This window comes from Podarcis vaucheri, assembly GCF_965113315.1.
Source record: "Podarcis vaucheri genome assembly, chromosome: 5".
Classification (NCBI taxonomy): domain Eukaryota; kingdom Metazoa; phylum Chordata; class Lepidosauria; order Squamata; family Lacertidae; genus Podarcis; species Podarcis vaucheri.
The window spans coordinates 22974467-22999992 of record NC_138763.1 but is presented as its reverse complement, the minus strand read 5'-3'; the positions used below and the strand labels follow the sequence as shown (position 1 = coordinate 22999992).

At 46.9% G+C, this 25526-nt stretch overlaps 1 protein-coding gene across 2 annotated transcripts in view; it reads left to right on the top strand.

Moving 5' to 3' along the window:
• The first annotated feature begins 15792 nt into the window (after window positions 1–15792).
• Window positions 15793–25526, top strand: part of TIPARP (TCDD inducible poly(ADP-ribose) polymerase) — a 30584-nt gene continuing 20850 nt past the window's right edge. The window contains exons 1-2 of one of the 2 annotated variants that reach the window (XM_082224133.1): window positions 15793–16251; window positions 19294–20236. In XM_082224133.1, coding sequence (XP_082080259.1) covers window positions 15987–16251; window positions 19294–20236 — 1208 coding nt within the window. In that variant the 5' untranslated portion in view covers window positions 15793–15986. Of the gene's footprint in view, window positions 16252–18387; window positions 18608–19293; window positions 20237–25526 lie in introns of those variants that run through there. The other variant, XM_082224134.1, reaches the window with a different exon arrangement.

Here is a 25526-nt window from a genome sequence, read left to right as displayed (position 1 = left end):
ACCCCGTCACAGGGATTTGAACCACCGACCTTCTGATCGGCAAGTCCTAGGCTCTGTGGTTTGACCAACAGCGCCACTCGCATCCCTGAGTTCCAGAAACCTGAGTTCCAGAAACCTGAGGTCCATTTTGAGCATGTTCACAAACAGACACACACACACACAGAGAGAGAGAGAGAGAGAGAGAGAGAGAGGAGAGCCTACTAACGAGGCCTTGCCAATGGAAGTAGGGTGTGTGATGAAGAATGGCACCCACCAAAATATCACCACACACATCCAAAGAACGCCACATAATGCATTTTAGTACATCCACAATTGGACAACATGTGCTTTTATGTGATTTTCTTCCTTGTTGCATTATCCATGGATCAGGAAAACCCACATTAAAAGGGGGGAATGCGAGCTGCCACTTGGATATGGATGTGTGTGAGGATAATGAGGGGGGAGAGAACACATGGGATGTATTTAAAATTGTGTGGAATCCTATTAAACAGCCTTAGTTTGGACATAATGCTAAGCCACAGTTTAGCATAATAAGAACGAGTTATTGCACTTGTCCTCCTCCAGCACATCTGCAAGGAGACTTCAGAAACTTTCACTTCAGTTTTGGATTAACCGCAGCTTGCCACGTCGCCTATACCCAGATGAACTGTGTTTAACCTGTTCAAACAGGCCAAATTCATAGCACAGCTTACGAAGCTTGCTTGTTTCAAGTAACCGTAGTTAAGATTAACCACTGTTTATGGTCTGAACAACAGACTAAACTGCAGTTAATCTTCTGCCCCTTCTTGCAGAGGGAAACACACCAGCCCAAGGCTCATGGAAGGTTATTCTGATAACTCTAAAATGGGATTTGGGTTTGTTTTGTTTTATTACGCTGACTTCATTTGGTGTGAAGCCTCACCAAGGTTTTCTGTTACATCTAAACACAGCTGGCATTTTAAAAATAGAACCTAGGTGTAAAAGGTGGTTCTCTTTGATTTTTGTCTAAGATCAAGAAAAATGCTGGAGCCAGGATTTGTTTTTCTTAAAACGTACAAAAAGCTCAGGGAGAAAACCACCTTGTGTGATCCATTATGGAAAGGAAGGGTACACACTGAGTTACTGCGTGGAAGTCTGAATTATAAACTAATGCACACATTCTGAGTGCAATTTGCCAGTGGAAAAGAATTAATTAAAGCTCGTGCTCTATTGCTGAGGGCAGAGAAACGTGTATTTAGGAATGAGATCATGCCTTCACGGTGGTCACGGCTGCTGCCTCTATGTGTGGCATAGCCTCAGAAATCACTTTGTAATCCTTTGGCTTGTGTCATGACATATCATCTTAAATTACATGGCTGCCTAATGAAAATACAAACACTCACATTTCGCATCTACACAACTATATATAGCCACTGGGAATTGGGTTTGTCTGCATGAGTGCAGTAATTTGGTGTAATTACCTCTGTCCTCAGAAGTGTTGGTTTCTTTGTAAGTAAGCCCCGTTCTTTGCCTAAACAGAGTAGCTGAAGATCAGGCTTATTCAGGTTTATCCACCTGCATGATATGTAAGTAATGTTAATTTGGACTGTGTGCCTTCTTCATAATTAACAATTAACATATACAGTTCATTCCCAAATTGATTTTGCTGTGACTGCTAGATAGTATATTTAGGCTACAGTTCAATTTACACACACTTACTTGAGAGTAAGTCCCATTGAACTCAAACAGGGCTTACTTCTGAGTAGACATGGATAAGGTTGCATTGCTATTTAGCTATAGCACAATCCTATGCAGAGGTTGCATCCAGTTAAGTCCTATGCACAGTGGAGCCATTGAAATTAATGGACCAAAGTTAACCATGCCCATTAATTTCAATGGGTCTACTCTGAGTAAGGTGTGGTACAACCCCATGTTTACATAGAAGCAACCCCCAGTGAATTAAATGGGACTTAATCACAGATAAGAACACAAAGGATTGTTACTCTAAACATTCTTGGAATGATTTACAGCACAGATCATGGGTGTAGCCAGCTTTGGGGGGGCAGGCATTTTGCTGGGGGGGGCAGAACCTCAGTTTGCTATGTATTTTTATTGATTTAGGGGGGCAGCTGCCCCTCCCTGCCCTCCCCTTGGCTACACCCATGGCACAGATTAAAAACACAACAGTAAAATGAAAAACATATGTAATAACAAGAAATCTGTGAGTAACAGCAGCAGCTGCAAAATCAGATAAAAAGCAGCATTCAAAGTACCAAGCTAAATGGCCCAGGAGGGGGTTAACTTAGCACCAAAATGATAAAAAGTGAACTTTGTCATGGAGTTTGGAGCGCCACCACAGAGAAGGCTCTGTCCTCAGTTGCCAGTCTCCACCCACCTCTCCTCCAATAGTGAGAGATCTGGAGAAGGTCCTCTGCGGAAGATCTTAATTCACGTGGGAGAAGGCTGGTTTAGAACATGGATTTAGGATCGGTCTAGTTTTCAAGCAAGAATTAGGTGGCAACCTCTACATGCACTTACCTGGGCATATGTCCTGTTGAACTTAAAGGGCCTTCTTCCATGTAGACACGTGTAGGATTGCCCTGGAAATGCAGCGCTGTGGGGGGGGTTATACATAATACTGCCCTATGTTATGGATTTAGGCCGATAATGTGTGTAAAGTAACAGTTTAAAAAAAGGCACTGTGTAAAGTTTTTATTTTATTTTAAAGGAATTAGACAAATGGGGGAGACAATATTTCAGTGATTTAGACTGGAACCTCCAAGCTAAAGAGCAATATATCTAAGGGTATCAGAGACTGTGGAAGATCAGCTGCAGATAGATGTGTGAGTGATTCAGGGACATTTGACCAGCCATTGCTGGAGACTAGATTAGGTAAGTTGGACTCTAGTTCCCATCAATTCCAGTTTGGCTGGTCAAGGGTCAAGGATGGTTTCAGTTGTCCCCAACCCACTGTATTCGATGAGCCTATGACCTTATCCAGGAAGGCTGTTCTAATGATCTAGTGAAGCAACGCTATGCACTTTTACCCAGGAGTAAGTTTCATTGTTTAGTCATTTAGTCATGTCTGACTCTTCGTGACCCCATGGACCAGAGCACGCCAGGCACTCCTGTCTTCCACTGCCTCCCGCAGCTTGGTCAAACTCGTGTTCGTAGCTTCGAGAACACTGTCCAACCACGACTAAATGACTAAACAACAAGGTTCCATTAAGCACAGTGAAACTTCTGAGTAGACACTTACAGGACTGCATTGCATGCCGCCTCTGTGTCCAGTACAACGTGTAACCAAGCATTAGCATTGAACGCAACTAGTTTTGAGATAAATAACTAGTAAGCCTAATCCTTTCTAACGTAACCCCATGTGTTTCAAAATAGGCTGTATATTATTTCCATTGCCTGTGTGGAATGTCAAGGTTTGTTGCAGAACAATCCATACTCCTGTTTGCATTCTCACCGTTTGCATGTTTTAAAAGATCTTATATTGACTCAGGTTGTTGTTGTTTAGTTGTTTAGTTGTGTCCGACTCTTCGTGACCCCATGGACTAGAGCACGCCAGGCACTTCTGTCTTCCACTGCCTCCCGCAGTTTGGTATGCAATATTTTTCTTTACAGCATTGGACTTTCCTTTCGCTTCCAGGCATATCCGCAACTGAGAGTCCTTTCGGCTTTGGCCCAGCCGCTTCATCAGCTCTGAATCTACTTGTACTTGTCCTCCGCTCTTCCTCAGTAGCATGTTGGACGCCTTCCGACCTGAGGGGCTCATCTTCCAGCGTCATAACTTTTATATGCCTGTTGTCTTTGTCCATGGAGTTTTCTTGGCAGGGATACTGGAGTGGCTTGCCGGTTCCTCCTCCAGGTGGATCACGTTTGGTCAAACTCTCCACTATGACCTGTACATCTTGGGTGCCCTGCTCAGCATAGTTCATAGCTTCGTACCTGAGTTATTCAAGCCCCTTCGCCACGGCAAGGCAGTGATCCATGAAGGGGTGACTCAGGTTACAGTCCTATTATATACACTTCCCTGTCAGAGTAGGTCCCATTTAACTCAAAGGGGTTTCCTTTCCGAGTGGACATGGTTAAGTTTGCACTGTAAGTCTCAGAATACTTTTGCCAGTGTGTTCAGTGCTGTGCATTTGTTCCCACTGCCTCAATTTCTGCAGCTCCTGGTATTACTTACCGGCGCATGTCCTTGCAAATGTGGGGGCAGGAAAGGGAAAAGCGCAATCCCACCCATCTAATTCAAATGGCAACATAAAATATTTGGCTTCAGGCACTGGGGCAATCCAAGAGCAGGAAGAATTATGAAGCACCCGTGTGAAATTTTTCTGGGTTCAGACTTAAGGCTCCAATTAATAATTATGAAGAACGTTTTGCTGTGATGTAATTAGGTAAAAGTGCTTCTCGCCTCTCCTAGTTTTCATTTGGTTGTTTTGCACATTCAGACCCCATGTTGCTCTAGGGAGATTCTCTTATAAAGTACGCTTCATACCATCACTGGAATTCCATTACCTTAGTCTTGCAAGGCAAGGAAGGAATCCAAGGATTCCGACGCCAGTACCAAACTCTCTTAATCTCATTCTGGAGGCACTGATGAGAGAGTAAACCATACAACTCCTTAATTAGCGATCCTTACAAAGTACAGTATGTCTGAATATACTTAACTATGGGAAGGGATTGCTCCTTATTTTGCTCATGCTACTATTTCCCATGAGAATGTGTGCTCAAATTGTCTACACTGGAACTGGCTATGTGTGCATGCCCATAGAATTAGCATCTCACAGCTGACCCCAGGCTGGTGCCTTTGATTATTCCAAGGCTGGGAGTTCCTAGGAGACTTAATCAGCAAATCTTTCTCCTCCTCCCAGGTAGTCATTAGACAAAATGTCTCTGCATCTGCAACACCTCTTTTATCTGTGGTTTGAAGGCCTCCTTACACATTTCTAGGTGCACACCTAACTTGAAATGTATACTTAAAGATGCAAAGTGTGAATGTCAATGGACAGAAGGTTTTAGCAGCAGCCCACTGTTGGCTGTCTGCTCCATGGCAAACCTGGATTTATCCTGATAACAACATAACCTTGAGTACACTTAGACTTAAGTTCCACTAATGTTCAATGGGGTGACTTTCAGATAAGCTGCGATGACACCTTCAGCTCCATAACTCAGCCCCACCACACCTGCCATAGCTGTATATTGATCAGGGTTCGTAGAATCATAGAATTGTAGAGTTGGAAGGAACTGCAAGCGTCATCTAGTCCAACTCCCTGCAATGCAGGAATCTCAACTAAAGCATCCATGGCAGTTGACCATCCAACCTCTGCTTGGAAACCTCCAAGGAAGGAGAGCCTTCCAAGGGAGACCGTTCCACTGTCGAACAGCTCCATCAGAAAGTTATTCCAGATGCTTCATCAGAATCTCCTTTCTTGTAACTTGGAAGCCATTGGTATGGGTCCTACATTCCACAGCAGGAGAAAACAAGCTTCTTCCCCATGTGACAGCCCTTGAGATATATCTCCTCTCATATCTCAGAACCTTTTTCAGCTCAAGGGTTCCCTTCTGGGCTCCCTTCCAAAGACCACATAGCAGTGATAAACAGGGCCAGAGGCCAAAGCAGCCAAAGCAATGAATGCTCGTTTCTACAGAAGGCTCTTTTCTGAGCACTTTGCACATCCTCTCTGTATCTTCCATCCAGGCTAGCCAGAGGCATAGTCAGGGTTCAACGACAGATTCCAGCCTTGGGGGAAAACACTTGGGGTGTGAAGCAGGTTTGGGGAGATGTGTGGCCTGACGAGAGTTCTGAGGGCCAGATGGCAAGGTCTGGAGGGCCAACTGCCTGAGGTTCCCCACCTCTGATGTAACTGGTGGCCAGTGTGTTACAGATCTCAGGGAAGGACGAGTCAGGTTCAAATCCCCACTCAGTCCTGAAGCTCCCTAACTTACCTTGGGCCTAGCACTATCTCCCAATCTCACAAACCTTACCAGGGTTGTTGTGAGCATAACATGGGGCGGTGTAAACCTTAGAGGAAGGGTGGGATAAAATTGTAATAAATTTTAGCAATGATCGTAAGGATTCAAGCGGCTGCTTCTTTTTTTCTTCATTTCCATTTATTTCTCATCAGCATCCTCAGTTTTCTAGATGCCATCTTTCCAAGGTAAGCAATGCCCGAAGCGCTTCTCATAAACACCAGAGCAAAGCACAACAATAAGATAATCTTAAGGCTTCAAGGTTTGTTTGCTTTGCTGCATGAGCAACACTTTTAACAGTTTTGTTTCAGTTTATTTAGTATTATCATAATTTAGCGGGGGGTGGGGGGGGGAGAGATGCCACCTTTCCAAAGTAAACCATGCCCAAATCACCTCTCATAAACATAAAAGCCCAGTAATAAGATGATTATGCATCACAAAACATATTAGTAACCTTCCAAGTCAATTAATTAACAATTCAATCCAGGTCTATCTGCAAAAAAAAGGGGGGGGGAATGTTGAATCAACATTTCAAATAGGCCCACCTTGTTCTGAGAGATTCAACATTATACAATACAGTATATTAATTATATTCTGTTCTTACCCAGAGGCTGCATGTATCCTCTTATCCAAGGATCCAGCCCTGCTTTGCTTCAGCCTCAGAAACTTGAAGATGATTCACCAGACCCTAATGGTTCAAAGTATCTGTTGCTGTTTATAAATGGCCATACTTTATGTACAAGTTTTGCTATCTTAAGCATGCAGGAGAACTTTGGCATTTTGGTGCACAACCCCATATTTTCTTACATCCAAATTTCCTGCCAAAAGAACTGGCAAGCTGGGTGTGTCATGTGACCAATGGTCTTGACTTTATTAGTCAGCTGTGCACAATTGACTCATTCAAGGGTGTTAATTACCAAGATGTGCGGAATTATGTTAACTCTCGGCTCACTTAAAATTGACAGGACAAGGAACCTCACCTTCCGCTGAAGACTACTAATCAAATGCAAGTGTGTGACTCACACACAGAAGCATCTTTGCCAATGGCACCGCCATGTTTAATTAACCCACCATGTTCTGGCATGCACACGCAAAGCACACATGTACACACACAGCGTACTGCGGCACAGATGACAGCGTGATTAGCAAGCAGCTGCTGCGGCAAAGCAAAATTAATAACAGTTTCTTTAAAAACCACACACATACACACAGATCTATGCACAGTCTGTGGGAAAAACCGGTGACTGAAACATGCCCAAAACAGAATAAACTGCCATGTGCACTGGAATAAATGCAGCGTTGCTTTGAGAGTACTAGAGTACTTTACAGGCAGGAGCCCATGTTCAAAGGCTGCATATTTCTTAGCAGCAAATAGTGGAGGCTGGTTGTTGGAAGCGCTACTCAGCTTGCACCGTAGGCTGACATACTTTCAAGCAAAGGGTAGACAGAGAGGAACCTCTGATCTTCCCAGACTGTCCTTGCACAGACCTATTGATCTTCTTTCGCTTTCGGGCTGATACTCTCATAAAAAGAGCCTTCTGAAATCAGGCCAGGGGCCCATCCTGTTCTCACAACGGCCAAAGGAGATGCCTGTGGGAAACCCACAAGCGAGACACGAGTGCGAGAGCACTCTCCTCTCCTGCAGTTTCCAGCAAACAGTATTTACAAGCATGTGGTCTCTTGACAGAAGATAGCCATACTGGCTAGTAGCCATTGAGAAGCCTTATCCTCCAAGAATTTGTCTAATCCTCTTTTAAAGCCATTCAGGTTAGTAGCCACCACTGCTTCTTGTGGCAGGGAGTTCCATAGTTTAACCAAGCACTGTGTGAAGAAGTTCTTTCTTTTATCTGAATGTATCTCCCAGCATTCAACTTCGTTAGATGTCTATGAGTTCTAGTGTTATGGGGGGGGGGACTTTTCTCTATCTGCTTTCTTCATGCCATGTATAATTTTAAAATTTCCTGCCAAGCCACCTTTTATTCACCATTTCTGTAAGTGAAAAAGTCCCAAATGCTGCTGCCTTTCCTCCTGGGGGACTTGCTCCACCCCTTGATCATTCTGCTTGCTCTTTTGCTGCTTCATTTTCTACTTCCTTCTTCATCATCCTCACCTTGAGGGAGGAGACCTCTCTATGTGTGTAAGAGCAAGCATGTCTCAAACGCCTTAGTTAGATAGAACTAGGATCTTTTTTTCTATGAAGGATCTACTTCCTGCAGTAAACAAAAGGCTTTGTTAGTCTCCTAAATTTGGTAATCTGAGTGAGATTATATGCAAGGTAAAAAGGTACTATTTCAACAGGGATCCAGTGTGCTCTGCTCAGCTTTTTTGAGCACGCCAACTCCAAACGCCAACACTGTTAAATGCTGGTGATTTCATGCCCAGCTTGGAAGCTTTGCAAAGGAAATGCCTAACCACTGTCAGAAACAAAATGGAGGTAATGAGTTAGCCAATATAGCGCCTTTGAAATCAACTCCCATCATCCCTGACTGTTGACCATACTGGCTGGGGCTGATGGGAATTATAGTCCATAGCCTCTGGAAAGCAGCATGCTGGCCAACTCTTGTACAGTGGTACCTCAGGTTACATACGCTTCAGGTTACATACGCTTCAGGTTACAGACTCCGCTAACCCAGAAATAGTACCTCGGGTTAAGAACTTTGTTTCAGGATAAGAACAGAAATTGTGCTCCAGCGGCACGGCAGCAGCAGGAGGTCCCATTAGCTAAAGTGGTGCTTCAGGTTAAGAACAGTTTCAGGTTAAGAATGGACCTCCAGAACAAATTAAGTACTTAACCTGAGGTACCACTGTACTGCATAGACCTTTGGTCCGATTCACCAGAGTGTTTTTTTTCTTTTTTAATGAACTCTTATCACCAGTTCTTATCCACAGACACAATGTTCCACGCCGTGCCTTTAATAACAGCTTGATGTGCAGCCATTAGCAAGGAAGAATGTTGATTTCCGTGCGATTAAAAGCATCCCCTGCTTATTTCTGCGGTTCCGGCTGCTGTTAAAAGCACAAGGATAGACCAGGTGGCAACCCTACCTGTTCTGCTACAAAACCATGCTTCCCGCTCCAGTCTGTTTTCCTGCAGCCTGTACGGAAAGAGTAGGAGATGCCTTTGGCACAGCTCAAGTAGTGAGGAGCATGTGGTTAGCAAATTTGCCATTGACACATCATTGTTATGCTTGTGAAGCGACTCCTGGGCACATCCACTGGAATGTGTCGGGAGAAACACCTTAAAGCATGAGTAGGCCAGATCCGGGGCCAGATCTGGCCTGCAGACGGTCCGGGAATCAGCGTGTTTTTACATGAGCGGAATGTGTCCTTTTATTTAAAATGCATCTCTGGTTATTTGTGGGGCATAGGAATTCGTTCCTCTTTTTTTCAGAATATAGTCCGGCCCCCCAGTGGACAGTGGACCGGCCCCCTGCTGAAAAAGTTTGCTGATCCCTGCCTTAAAGGAAGGTGGCTTAAGGACTATTATGTTGTGAAAGTTTAGGAGGTTTCATGCTGGCCAGTAACATGACTTTTCCATTACAGTTTTGACACAAGCACATTTATTAAATGAACAATGAATTGCTACCATGGAGTATAACTACTGGATGCAATAGATGTGCATCCTGTAGCTCAGTGGCAGAGCACAGGCTGTATGGGATGTAACATCACTGAAGCACTCAAATACAACATTTCCTGTTTGCCCAGAGTGGACACACAGGGGAATGTTGCTCCAGTCAGGAGGACTTCCTGTCACACCTGGTCTGGAGCATCCTCCCCCTGCATGTGACCAGGTAGATGGGAGTGACCCTGGCAGACCCTATAAAGGGGCTAGTCACGTAGCCATCTTCCTCTTGACTCTCTTGATCCCTTGTCTCCATTTCGCCTTTTGCTGTCTGCTGGCTCTTGGCCAGCAGCACATGGGCTCATCCCTCACAGAGGATGAACCCACACTTTTCTCTGTAACTGTAACTACAAGATAAAGTCTGCCTTCAGTAACCTTATCATTACTTTTAAAAGAAGACTGTTGTGTCATGATTGTTTTTAAGAGGGAACTAAAGGAGATATACCAAGAACAATTCAATCTGGACAAGCCAGACTGGATTGCTTAAATCAAATGATTCTCATGAATCCATCAACTGCTTCCTGCAATGTACAAGGGAATGTGCTCTGCTACTAGCTCACTAGCGTGAGTGAGGAAGGATAGTATTTAATCAATATATCCTCTCCTACTGTTGTCAACATTCCCACAGGCTGTATATGGGGAATGTCCAAGGTTTGATCTCCAGCATATCCAAATAGGACTGAGAAAGACCCCCTCCCAAAACTGTGGAGACCTAAGACCAGTCAGTGCAGATAATGCTGAACTGTAGGAACCAGTGGTCCGATTCAGTATCTTTTCCTTTATTCCATTCACAGGAGAGTACAGGAGAGTGCTCAGATCAGAAGGCTGAAAGGTATGGAAGCACTATATAGATGAATACTGTATTTAGATATGGACATTTCGACGAATGTGTTAGCTCAGCCCCACGTTCCACCCTTGCGAAAACACCAGACTGCAAGGATCTTGGAAGCCTCTCTCTGTTTCATTCCTCTTGCTAATTTTGTTTCTGTGCTTTGGTGGTAGAAAACCACATCAGTGCACGGCACTTGCATGTTCACAGGCAGACAGGAGCGGCTGCTAATGTTTTGCGGGGGAGGAGGAAGCCTGCTTTCTGATATACAGTTCGGATGACTGTCTCTTGTGAATCATGGCCGGTGTATTGTTTTCCTCCTGAAGTCATTCCCTAGCTGAAGGTCGTCTCCAAGTGCACGTCTGCCCATACACACAGCCTTGCATGGTGGGTGAGACAGACGGATCTTGAGGGCTACACTATGAGGCCTCTACTGCAATGCAGGAACGGATGTGGGTCTTATCTCCCTGGTTCCATTTCCAGAGTCTTGCTCTGCCACCAAGCCTTCCAACTGATTAGGTCAAGATGATGAATAAGCCTGCAAAACATAACATCAAACTCCCCTGAGATGCCTCGCTGTTTCCAGCCAGGAGAAAAGCATCTGTGTTTTTAAATAGTGAGACCGATGGTGCAGGAAGTTTTGAAACATGCGCCTTCCTCTTAGTGGTTCATAGGACATACACACAGAAGCTTTCGCCCTCCGCCCTCCAGAAATAAATTACACAGGTGATTTCCATCCCAAATGAGAGGCACTTCTAAAATACAGTGGTACCTCTGGTTGCGAACGGGATCCGTTCCGGAGGCCCATTTGCAACCTGAAAAGATCGCAACCCACGTCTGCGCGTGCGCGGGTCGCGATTTGCCGCTTCCGCGCATGTGCGTGATGTTATTTTGCACATCTGCGCATGTGCGAACGGTGAAACCCAGAAGCAACCCGTTCCGTTACTTCCGGGTCACCACGGGACGCAACCAGAAAACACGCAACCTGAAGCAAACATAACATGAGGTATGACTGTACCTTTTGCAATTCTGATATGTTAGCCAACTGCCTCCAATCTCTCAGATGATGGGTTTTTAATCTGCAGTGCATGGTTTTCCTTCTCATGCAGGTATTCTTCAAACGATACATAGGAAGTTTCTCATGGTCTCCTTTTAGATGTGGTCAGGATTGACCATACAAATGCTGTATCCGTTGAGTTTCAGATTGTTGGCTCTCATCCAGTCCTTTACTGGGCAACAGTCCAGAACATAGAATCATAGAATCATAGAGTTGGAATAGACCACAAGGGCCATCGAGTCCAACCCCCTGCCCAGCAGGAAACACCATCAGAGCACTCCTGACATATGGTTGTCAAGCCTCTGCTTAAAGACCTCCAAAGTAGGAGACTCCACCACACTCCTTGGCAGCAAATTCCACTGTCAAACAGCTCTTACTGTCAGGAAGTTCTTCCTAATGTTTAGGTGGAATCTTCTTTCTTGTAGTTTGGATCCATTGCTCCGTGTCCGCTTCTCTGGAGCAGCAGAAAACAATCTTTCTCCCTCCTCTATGTGACATCCTTTTATATATTTGAACATGGCTATCATATCACCCCTTAACCTCCTCTTCTCCAGGCTAAACATGCCCAGCTCCCTTAGCCGTTCCTCATAAGGCATTGTTTCCAGGCCTTTGACCATTTGGGTTGCCCTCCTCTGGACACGTTCCAGTTTGTCAGTGTCCTTCTTGAACTGTGGTGCCCAGAACTGGACACAGTACTCCAGGTGAGGTCTGACCAGAGCAGAATACAGTGGCCCTATTACTTCCCTCTACTCCCTCTATTACTTTACATCTACTGCCACACCCGCGGGTGTAAAGGAGAAGCAGGGCTATGCCAAAAGACAGTTTAAGAACTTAAGTTTAAGAACTGCTGGATCAAGCCAATGGCCCATTTGGTCAGGCATCATGTTCTCCCAGAGGCTAACCAGATGCTTGTGGAAAACCTGCAAGCAGGAACACAGCAGAACTCTCCTGTGGTTTCCAGCAACTAGAATTCAGAAGCAGATGGGCTCTGGTGGTGGAGCACAGCCATCAAGCCAGTAATTGTTATGCTCCATGAATTTGTCTAGTCTTCTTTTAAACCCGTCCAGGTTGGTGGCCCCCGCTGCCTCTTGTGGGAGTGAGTTCCACAGGCTGCGTGAATAAGTACTTTCTGTTATCTGTCCCGAGTCTTCCAACGCTCATCTTGGCTGGATGTCCACGAGTTCTGGCGTTACAAGAGAGAAAAAACATTTCCCTGGCTGCTTTCTCCATGCATAATTGTCAACACCTCTTTTGCGCCACTGCTTTCGCCCCTCCTTTTCTCCAAACAGAAAAAGTCCAAAATGCCGCAACAACAAAGGGAAGTTGTTGCTCCATCCCCTGTATCAGTTTCCCGAACCTTTTCCCAGCTCTACAATATCCTTTCCAGAAGACTTGGTTAAGTATTCTGCCTGTAAGTCATCTTGAGAGAGAGGCAGAGTATGGATAATGATAAGGCCGCGAATTGTTAACAGCCCCCTTGACAGACAGCAGCAGAAATAGTTTTCCACCTCCCTCCCGCCCAGCTTGTAGCTGAATAGCTGCCTTTCCCCAGAAGCTTACAGGTGAATTGCCCTTTTTCAAAGCCGCCTGACAGCTACCTTTCTGCCAAGTCCTCAGCAGTGTTCTTGACAGGGCCATGTGAACAAATGTGTCAGATCTCCTTGCTTGCCTCTCCATACAGCCTGACAGTTCAGAAGGGTAAAATGCCAGGTAGACCTGACATATTTGTTCAAATGTCACTGCCAAGCATAATGTTCAGAACAGAGGATGCTAGAAGCATGCAGGAGGGAGGGACAACAAGCTGGTCACAGCATGCAAAAGGAGCATGATGGAAAGGTGGCAGTTAAAGGGGAAAGAGAACACACTATTTGCCTTCCTCAGTCATAAAAGCAGAGGAAATATGTACACCATGTTTTTTTTAAAAAAAAAACAACAACCGAGGAAGGGCCTTGTGGTGGCGAAAGCGAGCAAACACAAGTGTCGCATGGACTGGCATGGTAAAAATGCTAACTTCATTGTTCTTAATAAATGCAATCAAAATGTTGACTTCAAAATGTGGTCTTTTTTTCTTTTCTTTTTTACTACCCAGAATCAATAGACATTGTTTGCAGGTAAAAATTTAATGTACAAATTAAATATACAGTACAGTGGTACCTCGGGTTGAGTACTTAATTCGTTCCGGAGGTCCGTACTTAACCTGAAACTGTTCTTAACCTGAAGCACCACTTTAGCTAGTGGGGCCTCCCGCTGCCGCCACGCTGCCAGAACATGATTTCTGTTCTCATCCTGAAGCAAAGTTCTTAACCCGAGGTACTATTTCTGGGTTAGCAGAGTCTGTACCCTGAAGTGTATGTAACCTGAAGGTACCACTGTAGAGCAAAGCCTGTAAGGAATTGGAAAGGGGGCAGCAGAAGTATGCAACCTATTCAGTTATAGGGTTGCCATTTTCCGTTTGGCTAGGGGGCCTTTGCCTTTAAAAGCTGCGTTAGGAGTAGCAGCAGGAGTCACAGGTGTAGCACCTCCACCAGCGCCCAAGGTGAGTGTGCGCTCAGGTTCACCAGGCCCTCACCGCCAGATGGGGCATGAGCTTCACCCTCCACAAGCCCGTCCCTCGCCCTGGAGGAGCAGGCCCTTGCGTGCCCGATCTCTGCTGGGAGGGCGCCTGTTTTAGCCCCCCTCCAAGTGCGCCCAGGGCAACAGCCCCCCCCCCGGTACACCCACTCTGCATATGTTTGCTACAAGAGCGGAAAACCTAATTTTAAGAAACTGTATTAAAGTAATTCAGTTTGATTTGTAATAATTTGGAAAATCAATAAAAATAATTTGGAAAATATAGTATTTGATAGAATATACTGTAGTGTGTGTGTGTATATGTATATGTATGTGTGTGTGTGTATTACTGGTTTGTGGGATTGGTCCTCATTTTTATGAGGTATTTTGAACCGCCTTGAGATCTATGGATGAATTTAATTCATACAAATTTAATTATTTATTTAATAATTAGCAATAATTGAATTTATACTGTAACTCATGCTGAAGGCTATCCTCGAATGTTGGGTCTTACTCCCAAGTATTCCCCTTACAGTGCAAACCTATACATATTTACTTAGAAGTAAACCCCACGGGGTCCAATGGAATTTACAGGGAAATACACCTGCAATCCTCTAGTTTCCCTCTCTGTAAAATGGGGATTCTGTAGCTCAGGGATTTTGCTGCGAGGGAAATTCAATGGCAATCCCAGAGATACTTTGCCGATTAAAGCAATAGCAACCCCGCAGCTTTCTCTATGCAAATAGTAGGAGATGAATGAGACGGGAAGGTGCGTTGAGTAAATAACGATTAAATTACCCCTTTCGTATTTGCACCTCGATACTTCCCAACAGGACAAGTCATCAGTGCTCGGGGGGTTCTTTGTGTGCCAAAAGCGAATATGAAATCTGCTCATTCATTTCTCACGAACAACTTCCTTGCACGGAATCGCTCTTCTCGAAGCCGTTTCTCAGCTTCGACTTTCGTCCCCACCCTCTTTGGCCCGGCTCCTTGCTTTATGGCGATGGCAATACAAAGAAGAATTAACTGGGTGGGGGGGGGTAGGTGGGGAGATAGCTTTCTGCTAAGCCAGCTCCTCAATATGTCAAGGTGACAGCGACAACCCGCCGCTCGCTCCAATTCTCTGTTTCCCATTTCCCCCTCGCCAGCTCGAAGACAGAAACTAACATGCTTCAGTCTCGTTTCCCCCGAAATCCGACCCGGGGCTGTTGCTCGGCAAGTTCAGATTGCCCAATCGCGGCGCAGGACGACGCGGCCCCCCCGTTCCCACGCCCAGTTTCCTCGCAGTGCTCGGTTCAAAGGCGCCTCTCGGGTTACCGCAGGGGTGTGTGTGTGTGTGTGCACGCGCGGGGGGGGGGTTAGGAAGAAGAGGGGCGTGTGTGTGTGTGTGTGTTTGCACGTGTCTGCAGCGCCTCTTGCAGTGCAACAAACTTCGCCCTGCCTGGAACAAAGTGCCCCTTTTTTTGCAATGCAAGCGGTCCCGGTTCTCCAGGGCGCTCCGGGTGTGCGTGAGAACGCGCACATGTGCACGCGCCTCGCTCGCTCCCTTCCTTCCGCCCCCCTCCCCACCCACAGAGTTTAGAATCCCAGCTATGCAAATAAGCGAAGCAGCCAGTCCCTCCCCCGCCCTTGATTGGATGGGCTTGGCTTAAGGCGAGGCAGCAAAGCGCAGGGAAAGAGGAGGAGGCGGAGCCCGGCTTGGAATGCGAGCACGGACTGACGGCGCGGCTGGGCGAGTCAGGGAGAGCTTTGCAAATAAAAGCAGAGGGGGAGGGGGAGGGGAAAGGGAAGGAAGGCAGGCGAGGCTTCGCTTCGCATGCAAAGCTCCACCCCCCGATGGTGCAGCTGCCCGGGCCGAGGGCTTTTCAGGAAGCGGTACTTAAAACGGCTCCAGAGGAACATGTGAGAAGCAGTCGCCGCTGGAATCCGAAGGGCGAGGAGGAGGAGGAGGAGAGGAGCTGCAAGGGGAATGGGCGCCGCTGGGTCACATGCGGGAAGGGGCCGAGCGAGCGCCGCTGCCCGAGCCTAAGGTGCGCCGCCGTCGGGGGCAGAGCGGGCTGAACGCGGGGAAGGAGAGACGCCGGGGCTCCTGCTCCTGCCGCCGCCTCCGTCTCCTCTTCGGCCGGCTTTCCCTTGCTCCGTCGACGCCGGACCAGCAGCAGCCCTTGGGCTCGGGCTGGGCTGCTTCGCCTTGGGGTCGGTCGCCTTTGCTGCAGTCGGCCAGCGGAGAGGCGAAGCGAAGAGCAGACTCCGGTAACTTCCTTCGAGGCTTTTGCTTCCTTGCTTAAAAAATGAAAGAAGCTACTTGTCGAGGGGCGCTGAATTAAAGAGAGGATTTGGTGCTCCTTCGCGTGTTAATTTTTATTTTTTTAAAGGGGAAAAGTCCTTTACTGCTGAGATGATTATTTTTTGTTTAGGCGCATTTAACTTGGAAGCGAGCGCTCTTGTATGCAAGTGCGGCTGGGCTTCTGAACAAGGACCGGGTTGCAGAGCAAACGGGCGAGCAAGGTGAAAAGAAAAAAAAAAACCCTCGCAAATTCCAAAATTAAGGACTGGGTTGCGATTGCTCGGCGCACCCACCCGCCCCTTAAAAAAATAAATCGCATACTGCGGGTCCTACTTCCAAGGAAAGAGTGGCTTTTGGATTGCAGCCTTGAAGGGCGATCCTAGACGTATTTTTTCCCCCGAAGTGGGAGTCCCGCGGACTTCCACGGGACGTGCTTCTGAGTTGGTGTGCATTGCAGTCCCCTGGGGGCTTCTCTGTCCGGGGAGGTGGGGTGAGTACATCGGGGCTGGGGGAGGGGAGGACTTAAAGGGCCTGGCCGAAGCAGACTGAGGGGGAGGGGGGTCGATCCCAGCCGTAGAGTCAACTCTTCAAAAAACGGAAGAGCTGTCGACTCCCCCTCCGGGCTTCCCGGCCAGTGAATGAAACCAAAGCGCCTTGCGCAGGAATTGGAGCGGAGCCTTCGGCTCATTGCAGGCTTGCCAAGAGTTTTTCCACGCTTTCAGTATTGTGCATTCATTAATCTGGAAGGGTCGCGCACTGCTCTGCTGCCAGGATTAGGCCCTCTATCCACTGCCACATCGCAGTATCCAGATGGCCCCTGTTGCACCATTCGGGGCAATTGTGTGCGGGGGTGACTAATCCGCGATGAGTTTCTATGCTCTGCAAACAATAGAGTTTCTCGGAAGGTGGTGCCCCACCTATCGCTTGGGCAAAAACCTCTCGATGACCTTCCTCGATCCTGGTGTTGCAAAGCAGGGAAGGGAAGTGAGTGACCGTTGCGCTCAAGGAACTGGTGACAGTGTCTTTTCTGCACTTCCTTTTTTGCTGGAGTCATCTTTGGCTTTAAGCGCCACACGGACTGCCAGGCTGTGGGATTTTCACGGAAGGGGGATGGGGAGGCAGGCTAAACTGCAGTCCTAATCTGAATTCAATAGGACCTACTTCTGAGTAGACAAATGGAGAAAGATTTAACTTGGCCGTAACTGGCTTGAGAACATTCTTGTAGGTCAGGACACCTCGCGCAGAGTAAGCTTCTCATGAAAAAAATGCTGTTCAGCTGGGCAGAATTTCAAGTAAATAAAGGCTGGCTTGTTCCACCATGAAAACGGAAGAATAGGTAGACCTTCACCCAGATGCTTAGGGGCGGCATATGCCTAACAAAATCCTTATTTCAGTTACAGATAGGTAGCCGTGTTGGTCTGCCATAGTCAAAATAAAAAAAAATTCCTTCCAGTAGCACCTTAAAGACCAACTAAGTTAGTTCTTGGTATACCAAGAACTAACTTAGTTGGTCTTTAAGGTGCTACTGGAAGGAATTTTTTTAAAAAATCCTTATTATGCAGTTTTATTAAATCTGTATAAAGCAAACCTTGGCTTCACGAGCAGTAAGAAGTTCCGATTCTGAATATTGCACCAGTTTAATAGATGTTCCTTTGTAGAAGCCAGTCTAAATCTGTTTCAAATATGTATTCATACTTTTTGTATCTCCCAACTGCTCTATGCACACATTATATAACTTGTAAGGGTCCTTTCTAGCAATGTAGATACCCCAAACCGAGAGTTGTCTTAACCACATGGAAATGCGGCTCTTGATCTTCCAATTAAAATATTCCCAGGCGCTGGAGCATCGTGGCTTCTGTGTATGTGTGCCCAACCCCATACAAAAAAAACCTTTCCCCCCCTTTTGGAAGCTGCAATGCCGGAGAAAGTCCTGCAGGTGGCAGGGCAGCTTGTCCGCTCCTTCGCTGCTTAGTCAGAAGCGGCTGGTGCGTGTGATTCAGGCGGGATGACTAGCTGTTTGTGGGAATGCGAAACTACCTCAGATGCTCGGGAGAGGGAATGACGAGGCAGTTCCCAGCCCGCAAGTGGGGCGGCGGGCGGCGGCGCGCAGGGCGACCCGAGGGATGTGCGTTTCTTCTAAGGTCTCTCTTGAGGAATCCGCCCTTCTGGGGAGGAGCCGCTGCAAGGACAGTTTCGCATTCTCACATGCTCTTCTTACTCATTCGGTTCCGAGCTGCACACGGAATCTGGTCAACTTCCAGTGACTTGGGTGCCGGGAGGGGGGAGACATCACCCTGCGTTTCCCTGGGGGAGAGACTTTGTGTATGTATCCGCGGGCACGGGTTGGGGAAGTCAGTTGGCATAGGTGTGGGTTGTTTTTGTGTGTCTGTGTGTGTCATGGGAACCAACTCCTAGGGGCAGAGGTCCCTTTGCCCCTGCCCCAATAAAATATTTGAGCCGGCCAGCCCCCATCCCCCAAATTTGATGGGCATTGCCAATCAAATGGTGTTCATGTGTTGCATCTTGTGATCAATTATGCAGGGCAGAGCTTACCTGGGGACACCCCCCCCCAATATTTTATTCCAAGTTGGCACTCCTGGTGTGTGTGTGAATGTGAATAGATAGCTAGATAGACAGCGAGAACTCTGTCTGCATGGGTCTTTGGGAGACAGAAAGGAGCAGCAAGACTTGCATCTGTGTGAATAGGAAGGAGCCACAGTCTTGTGCCAGTAAACAAGAAAAGGTAGATTCGCCCTACCTCACTTACATCCTTGGAACAGGGTGGAAACAAATGTTGGTGTTTGTTTACTTGGTTTCAGTCTTTGTATTTGCTAAGGACTGCTCACATGCTATAAACGGGGGTGTGGCGTTTTTTGGGGTGTGTGGGAGATGTGATTTTTGTGTCAACCCTGAGCCCCACTAGAAGGGAGAGGTTAACCCTTTCTTTCTTTCTTTCTTTCTTTCCCACCCACCCACCCACCCACCCACCCTCCCTTCTTCTGCCCTAGGCGCCTGTGTGACTCGGAAGAAGACCCTCAAAGCGATGGAAACCGAACTGGGACCTCCCTACGCAGTTCAGCCGGCCTGCTGCCAGGAGGTGCCAGGCTCCGCTCCTTCAGAGGCCTTTGCTATGCCGGCAAGGATGTCCGGAAAGATCCCGCCGGTCAGGCCTTGTTTCAAAAAGAAGGACGTGCAGAAGCTGCTGGACACAGGGGCACTGCGGGCTCTGCGGCCCATCATCACCACCTTGCTGGGGTCTGGCGCCCTGGATGCGTTCCTCCGGCGCAGAGGACAGAAGAGCAGCCGTAGCAGCTTGCATGAACCTGTCGTGAAGAAGGTCTTGGGCATCGCGGCTCCCTGCGCTCAGCCGGACAGCAGCATGGCAGTGCTGGTGGCAGGGACTTCGGACGTTCAAGGACAAATATCAGATGGGTCTCCTGACCAGGAGGCCCAGCCTGGGGAGCAGAGTTTCCCCTCCGTTACCTCTTCTGCAAGTGAGCCATTCCAGGACCACTCCTTGCATGCTGCCTCCAGCGATGCTGCTGCCTTTCTTTCCTGCCCTGACAAGATACTTGAAGGTTATCCTGTGGTGCTCCAGGACAACAACAACAGCTTCATGGGTCAATGCCACTTGAATCCGGCGGACAAGTTTGGAGATGGGCTTTTCCAGGACAAAAGCGAGGAGGCGTCCCTCGACCTTGTGTTTGAACTCTTAAACCAGCTGCAATATCACACCCACCAGAAGGACGGGGTGGACATCTGCGTGGATTTTCTGCAGGGGGTCTGCCTCCTCGGCAGCGATTGCCCCAGGCACCACACGGTCTTGCCCTACCACTGGCAAGTCAGGAGGACAGCCACACAAGTGTGGCAGAGTGTGACCACTGACTCCCAGGAGCAAATGGAAAGGCTCTACTGCAATCCGGACAACGACAAAGTCAAAATGAGATACCGGTGAGTGATAAGATTCCCTTCTTGCCTTAACTGTCATTGTGTTAAACATAAAGGAATCTTAGCCAAATCTGGGGAACCCTTTTCTCGAAAGTGCATTCTTGCATATAGCCTCTATTACCTTGAATTATTGACCTACTAAAATTCCTTTGTCTTGCTTTTAATTAGTAGCTTTTTAGGTGGCATGCCCTTAATCTCTTCAAAAGTATCCATGTAATCTCAGGTGAGCTGATAACTGAACAGCCCAATTTAAACAGGCTTTCATTTAAAACAGGGCTGGGGGGCCTTGTGGCCATCTACATTTTGGGATCTCCAACTCTCAGCAGCCCCTACCCAGCATGGCCAAAGTTCAAGAATACTTGAAGTTGTAGGTCAAACAGCATAGTTGGGGTTTTTTTCATTGTGTCCAGCACCCAGCATTCATGGACCTCAATGGAAACTGCCCAGCTAGATTTGAGAGGGTGCTTCTAAACCACAGCATGTGGATGCACATCTGATGAAGGGTTATTAGCCTATGTGCTTGAACTGTAAGAAGGCTGAGTAGACAGTAGGAAATAGAAGAACCAGTAAGTGGTGTGTTTTTTCTGTGTTACGATCTTGTTAAAACTTAGGAGCAGTAGAAGTGTGCTTTTGATGCATGTAAACAGCCATGGTGTTTGGACTTTAATCTTTGGTATTAACTAGTCCAGAGTAACTACAGACCCTTGGTATCCACACTTGCCACAAGAGAAGTGGACTAAACTTAAGGCACTGGAAGAGTAGTCTACAGGGGAAGGGGAGAATCCACACATTACTCTTGAGTGAATCCTGTCCCATATGAAGAAAAGGAGAGCCTGCTGGATCGGTCCAGTGGCTCATCCCAATCCCAGTATCCCGCTTTCACAATGGCCAAACAGATGTCTATGAGAAGCCCCAAAGCAGAAGCTGAACCCAACAGCACTCTCTCTGACTTTGATACCTGGAAACTTGGTGGCGATAGAACCTAGTCACCGTCACTAGTAACCACCGAGAGTGTTATTCTTCATGAATTTCTTTAATCCTAATTCAAAATTCGCTTTTAAGACAGTCGGTGGCTCTTGTTGGGAGCAAATTCCATAGTTCATATGCTGTGTAAAAAGAAAAAAAAGTACTTTTGTCAGCTGTGCATCTTCCAACATGCAGCTTCATTGGGCTTTCCTGACTTCTAGTTTTGGGAGAAAAACTCAACCAGGCTGATTAAAGAGAGCTGGCCCATGTGCATGTTTTTAAAGGAGTAGTGCATTTGTTCAAAGGATATATGGCTATTTTCAGACCCAGCCAAGTTGGTGATTGACACATACAGCTCCATGTAAATGAAGTACATCCTTGAGGAGAGCCAAGCGGGAGGAGGTCGCACCATGTTTTCAAGGTGGTCCCATAACATCTGTAAAGCGGCCACGGACCCAAAAGATGTGTGTTTGGAAAACACCGCCACCCCTAAAAGCACTCACTCCACCATTTGGGGTCTGGCTGGCACGGTTGTGTTTTGGAAACAGAATAATAAACATTGCTTGGATTTCTTCCCTTTTTTGTGCCACTTGCTGCTGCACACAGGATGGAAGAAAATGTCAGCGGAGCAGTCGTTCCTTTTATCTTGCACAGCTGAAAGAATTGTGGAATGTCCTCTTTTTAGCCAGCCTGCAAAGGCTGCCAGTGGAAGCCCTTGGAAGCTAAACTTTGGTTATGCCTTCTCTTTCTTTCTCCCTCTCTCCCTCCCCTGCTGCCTTCCTGTCAAGGTGGCATTGCTGCATCTCTTTGATTACTGCACATGCCTGGGCTCTTGCGAAGGAACACACAGTGTTCCGGATTCAGTCTGCGTACCTGCATCGTTCCAAAGGAACTGTGCCAATTAGGGTGTTCTGGCACTTTTGAAATATGAACCAATTCCTTGTCACGCAAAGTAGTTGCAACTAGAGCAAATGGGTGGGGGTTGGGAGGCGTAAGGCAGGTTCTACAAGCATTCAGCCCTAGCCCTGGGCTCCTTGCCATTCAAAGTAGCTCCACTGCCGTGACTCGAGTGGACGCCCTGGTATCCTTTGTGACATCACAAGGGCTCCTGGGGCATCCTGCTGGGATTGCCTCATTGGCATCTGTAAAGAAACCACCGTTGCCCCAAGCAACTGGCTGAGTTGCTTGTGCTGTCAGGCTGGTCCTTCAGGCGCTGCCTGCAAATTCCAGGCTCTGGCATGTGCGGCTGAACCGAGGCAGCAAGGGAACTCCTGCAGGACTTGTGCTAACAAGGGAGGGAGGCAGCAGTGGGTTTTAAGTTGCAAGCAGTGCAGAGTTTAGAGTTGGGAGGGGAGGGAGGCCTGTCTAATAGCAGGAACAGCTGGGTGGTTGAACAGTTGCCTGAGGATGTTGTGGAATTTCTCAATCTGGCATCAAGGAGAAGCTGGATGAACTTCTGTTGGGGATGGCTTGGGTCTGAGGAATCCATAATGTACATGTTGTAAATAATGAGCCTGATAATCTCTCCATCTCCCTTCAGACTGTGCAGTACTAAACCTGAATAAGTGGTTCAAGTAGCATTTTTGTTTGTGTGCCAAAAGCATTCTTCTTAATGCTTCAGAGCTGTTTGTGTTTCACTGTGGTTATCCAGAGTTTGAAACTTTTGCTTTGAAATCTGGGAGCAGGAGGAGTAGATCTAAAAACCTTCATTCTGTTTTGTCACAACCTAGATAAAACGCTGCTCTTTCTTGCAAGTCGGCACCTGGTGCTAATCTTCGCTAGTCCCTTATCTGAACACAAGGGCTCGTCCTGCATCAAAGTGGAGTCACTTTGGATTTATTACTTTTCCAAGTTGTGTAAATTATTACTTTTGCTGTTGCTGAAATTGTAGCCAGGACATTGCTTCATCAGTTGCAGTTTCCCTGTGTGGAAATACCTTCCATGTAAAGATCATCATGAAAGCTACATGCAGTGCCCAACATTAGTCATATTTGGAATGGACTCATTGAAATCAGTGGACTGAAGTTCATTGATTGCAGCTTCCCACCCACCCATTCATTCATTGATCGACACCCACAGAGATCTGCCTCCATAGGAAACTTGTTCCTGTGATGTTTTATATTCACAAGTTGCAAGTCAGCATCAAGGCCATGTGTGAGGTACTGTAGAAACACCCACATGATTTTACACTTAACTGTGGCAACATCCTAATTAGTTTCTTTCCAGCCCAACATTTATCATCATTTGCAGGGAAGACAAAATGTCACAGAAGTTCCCTTGTAAGAAGATTTCATCATACCAATAAATATTGTATTCTTCTCAATTTCCTATGTGTAAGATGGCAAAGCTGCCATCTTACACTAGGACTTCAGTGACTGTTTCTGCTGCTATGCTTTCTTTCAGGAAAAATCCCATTTCCCACATACTCCTTGCGTTTGTAGTATTTGTTGTTGTAAGGGAAATTTTTAAACATAATTCAGACTTGGTGTTCAAGACTGCCTTTAACAGGCATAGGCAAACTCTGCCCTCAAGATGTTTTGGGACTACAACTCCCATCATCCCTGATCACCGGTCCTGTTAGCGAGGGATGATGGGAGTTGTAGTCCCAAAATGTCTGGAGGGCCAAGTTTACCTATGCCTGGCCTTTAACCTCTTTTACAGGGTTGTATGGTTTCCTGAGGTGAGGCAAGAGAACTTCAGCTCCTGAGGTGATTCTTTGGTATCTAGGTCAAGGGTTGGAAACTTTTGTTTATTTTTATATTAAAGTTGTATACCCACATATCCCAGGGCGGTTCACAACATAAAACTACAAAACAAACAACTTTTGGCCTTTGGCTCCACCAGACTTTCCTGTTTGGAGCAAGTCAGTCACCCATCCTACACCTGGTGACATACAGGTAATGTGTGAGGAGCCTGATTGAAGGGATGGGCAGCAAGATTTGGCTTTAAAAGGATGCTAGCTAATGCAGGCCTGACCCAAGTGAGGCCCGTTATGCACAATGGCTCACTAGTCATTAAAGCAAAACCTGAAAGGAGAGAACTATCAGCACTTAGGGGGGAAAAACTAAATACTGTAATAAAAAAACCACACCCTGGGCGATGAATCAGAATGGTTTTCTGTTTCTCCAGAGGGTAGTAGGATGTGAACCAGTCAGTTCAAATGAAAAAAGGATGTAGGCTAAACATTAGGAGGAACAGTAGAGTAGACAGCTCTTTGGTTTGAGGTTGTTTAAGCAAAGCCTGGTTGGGCCACCTGTTGCAGATGTTTCAGAATGGCCTTATTAGCAGAGGCTTAGGCTGGGCTACTTCTGAGATCCTTTGTGAACTCTGGGTGTTTGATCAGTCCTGGCAGCCCAGCTACTTCTGACTTAAAATGACTTGGGAATCTTGTAACTTTCAGAAGGCTCCTGCAAGTCTTTGCCCTGTGGTCAATGCAACTTGGCTTTCCCCTTTCCTCCTCAGATGTTGTGTCTCCTGGCAACTGGGTGCAGATAGTGGCCTGTTGCACCTGGCCATCTTGAGCGCCTGAGTTTGTTTTGCCAGAGCCTCATGGTTCACATGGTTACCACCCCTGTTGGGCTAAAGCTATTAATCTCTCTTGGTCAGCCTAGCTTTAGAAGCTGAGCGATAAAGCTTGCATGCAACAAGGAAATGTCTGTTTCAGCAGTTCCAGGAGAGGACAAGCTGCAGCCAGTCTCGGATAGTAACCAGCAGGGGGGTTCTTTTTTTAATGTATATCCCTTCCTTTGTTTTGAATACAGCTTACATGGCACAGTGACCCATCATTATGCTCTGTGTCCATAATATTGTCATTGTTTTGTGCTCCTAAGTAAGTTCGCAGGTCCTAAGCCATTGGCTCCCCTGGGGACTAAAGTACTTCTCTGTGGCTCGCAAATGGCTTCTTTTTCAATAGGTATTGCCCCCTGCTTGTTCTAAAATGCGCATTTGTTTATAGAGTGTTTGCGCCCTGCCCTTCAGCCAAAAAGGGCTCCCTTGAATGGCTTGTGTACAGTCAGTTAAAAAACATGGGAGAGTCCCTGTCTGCTGGTTTACACTCTGGGAAACACGACACACAAGGTAAAAGGGACAGGGAGGGAAGAGGGGGGGAAGCAAACCCAGGCACTAGTTCTTAAATAGTAGTTCTTACAGTGACTAGCTGGCATAGAAACAGTTCAGGATAGATTGTGTGATACCTGCGCCCCCCTCCCCCTTAATTTCAGGATTCCATCCATTTCTTTTGCTGTCTACCATGGGGTAAAGATGGAATACTGCCATATGAGCTCGCTGTGATGGAATGCAGGCATGCGTGCCCCTATTGTTGCTCAAC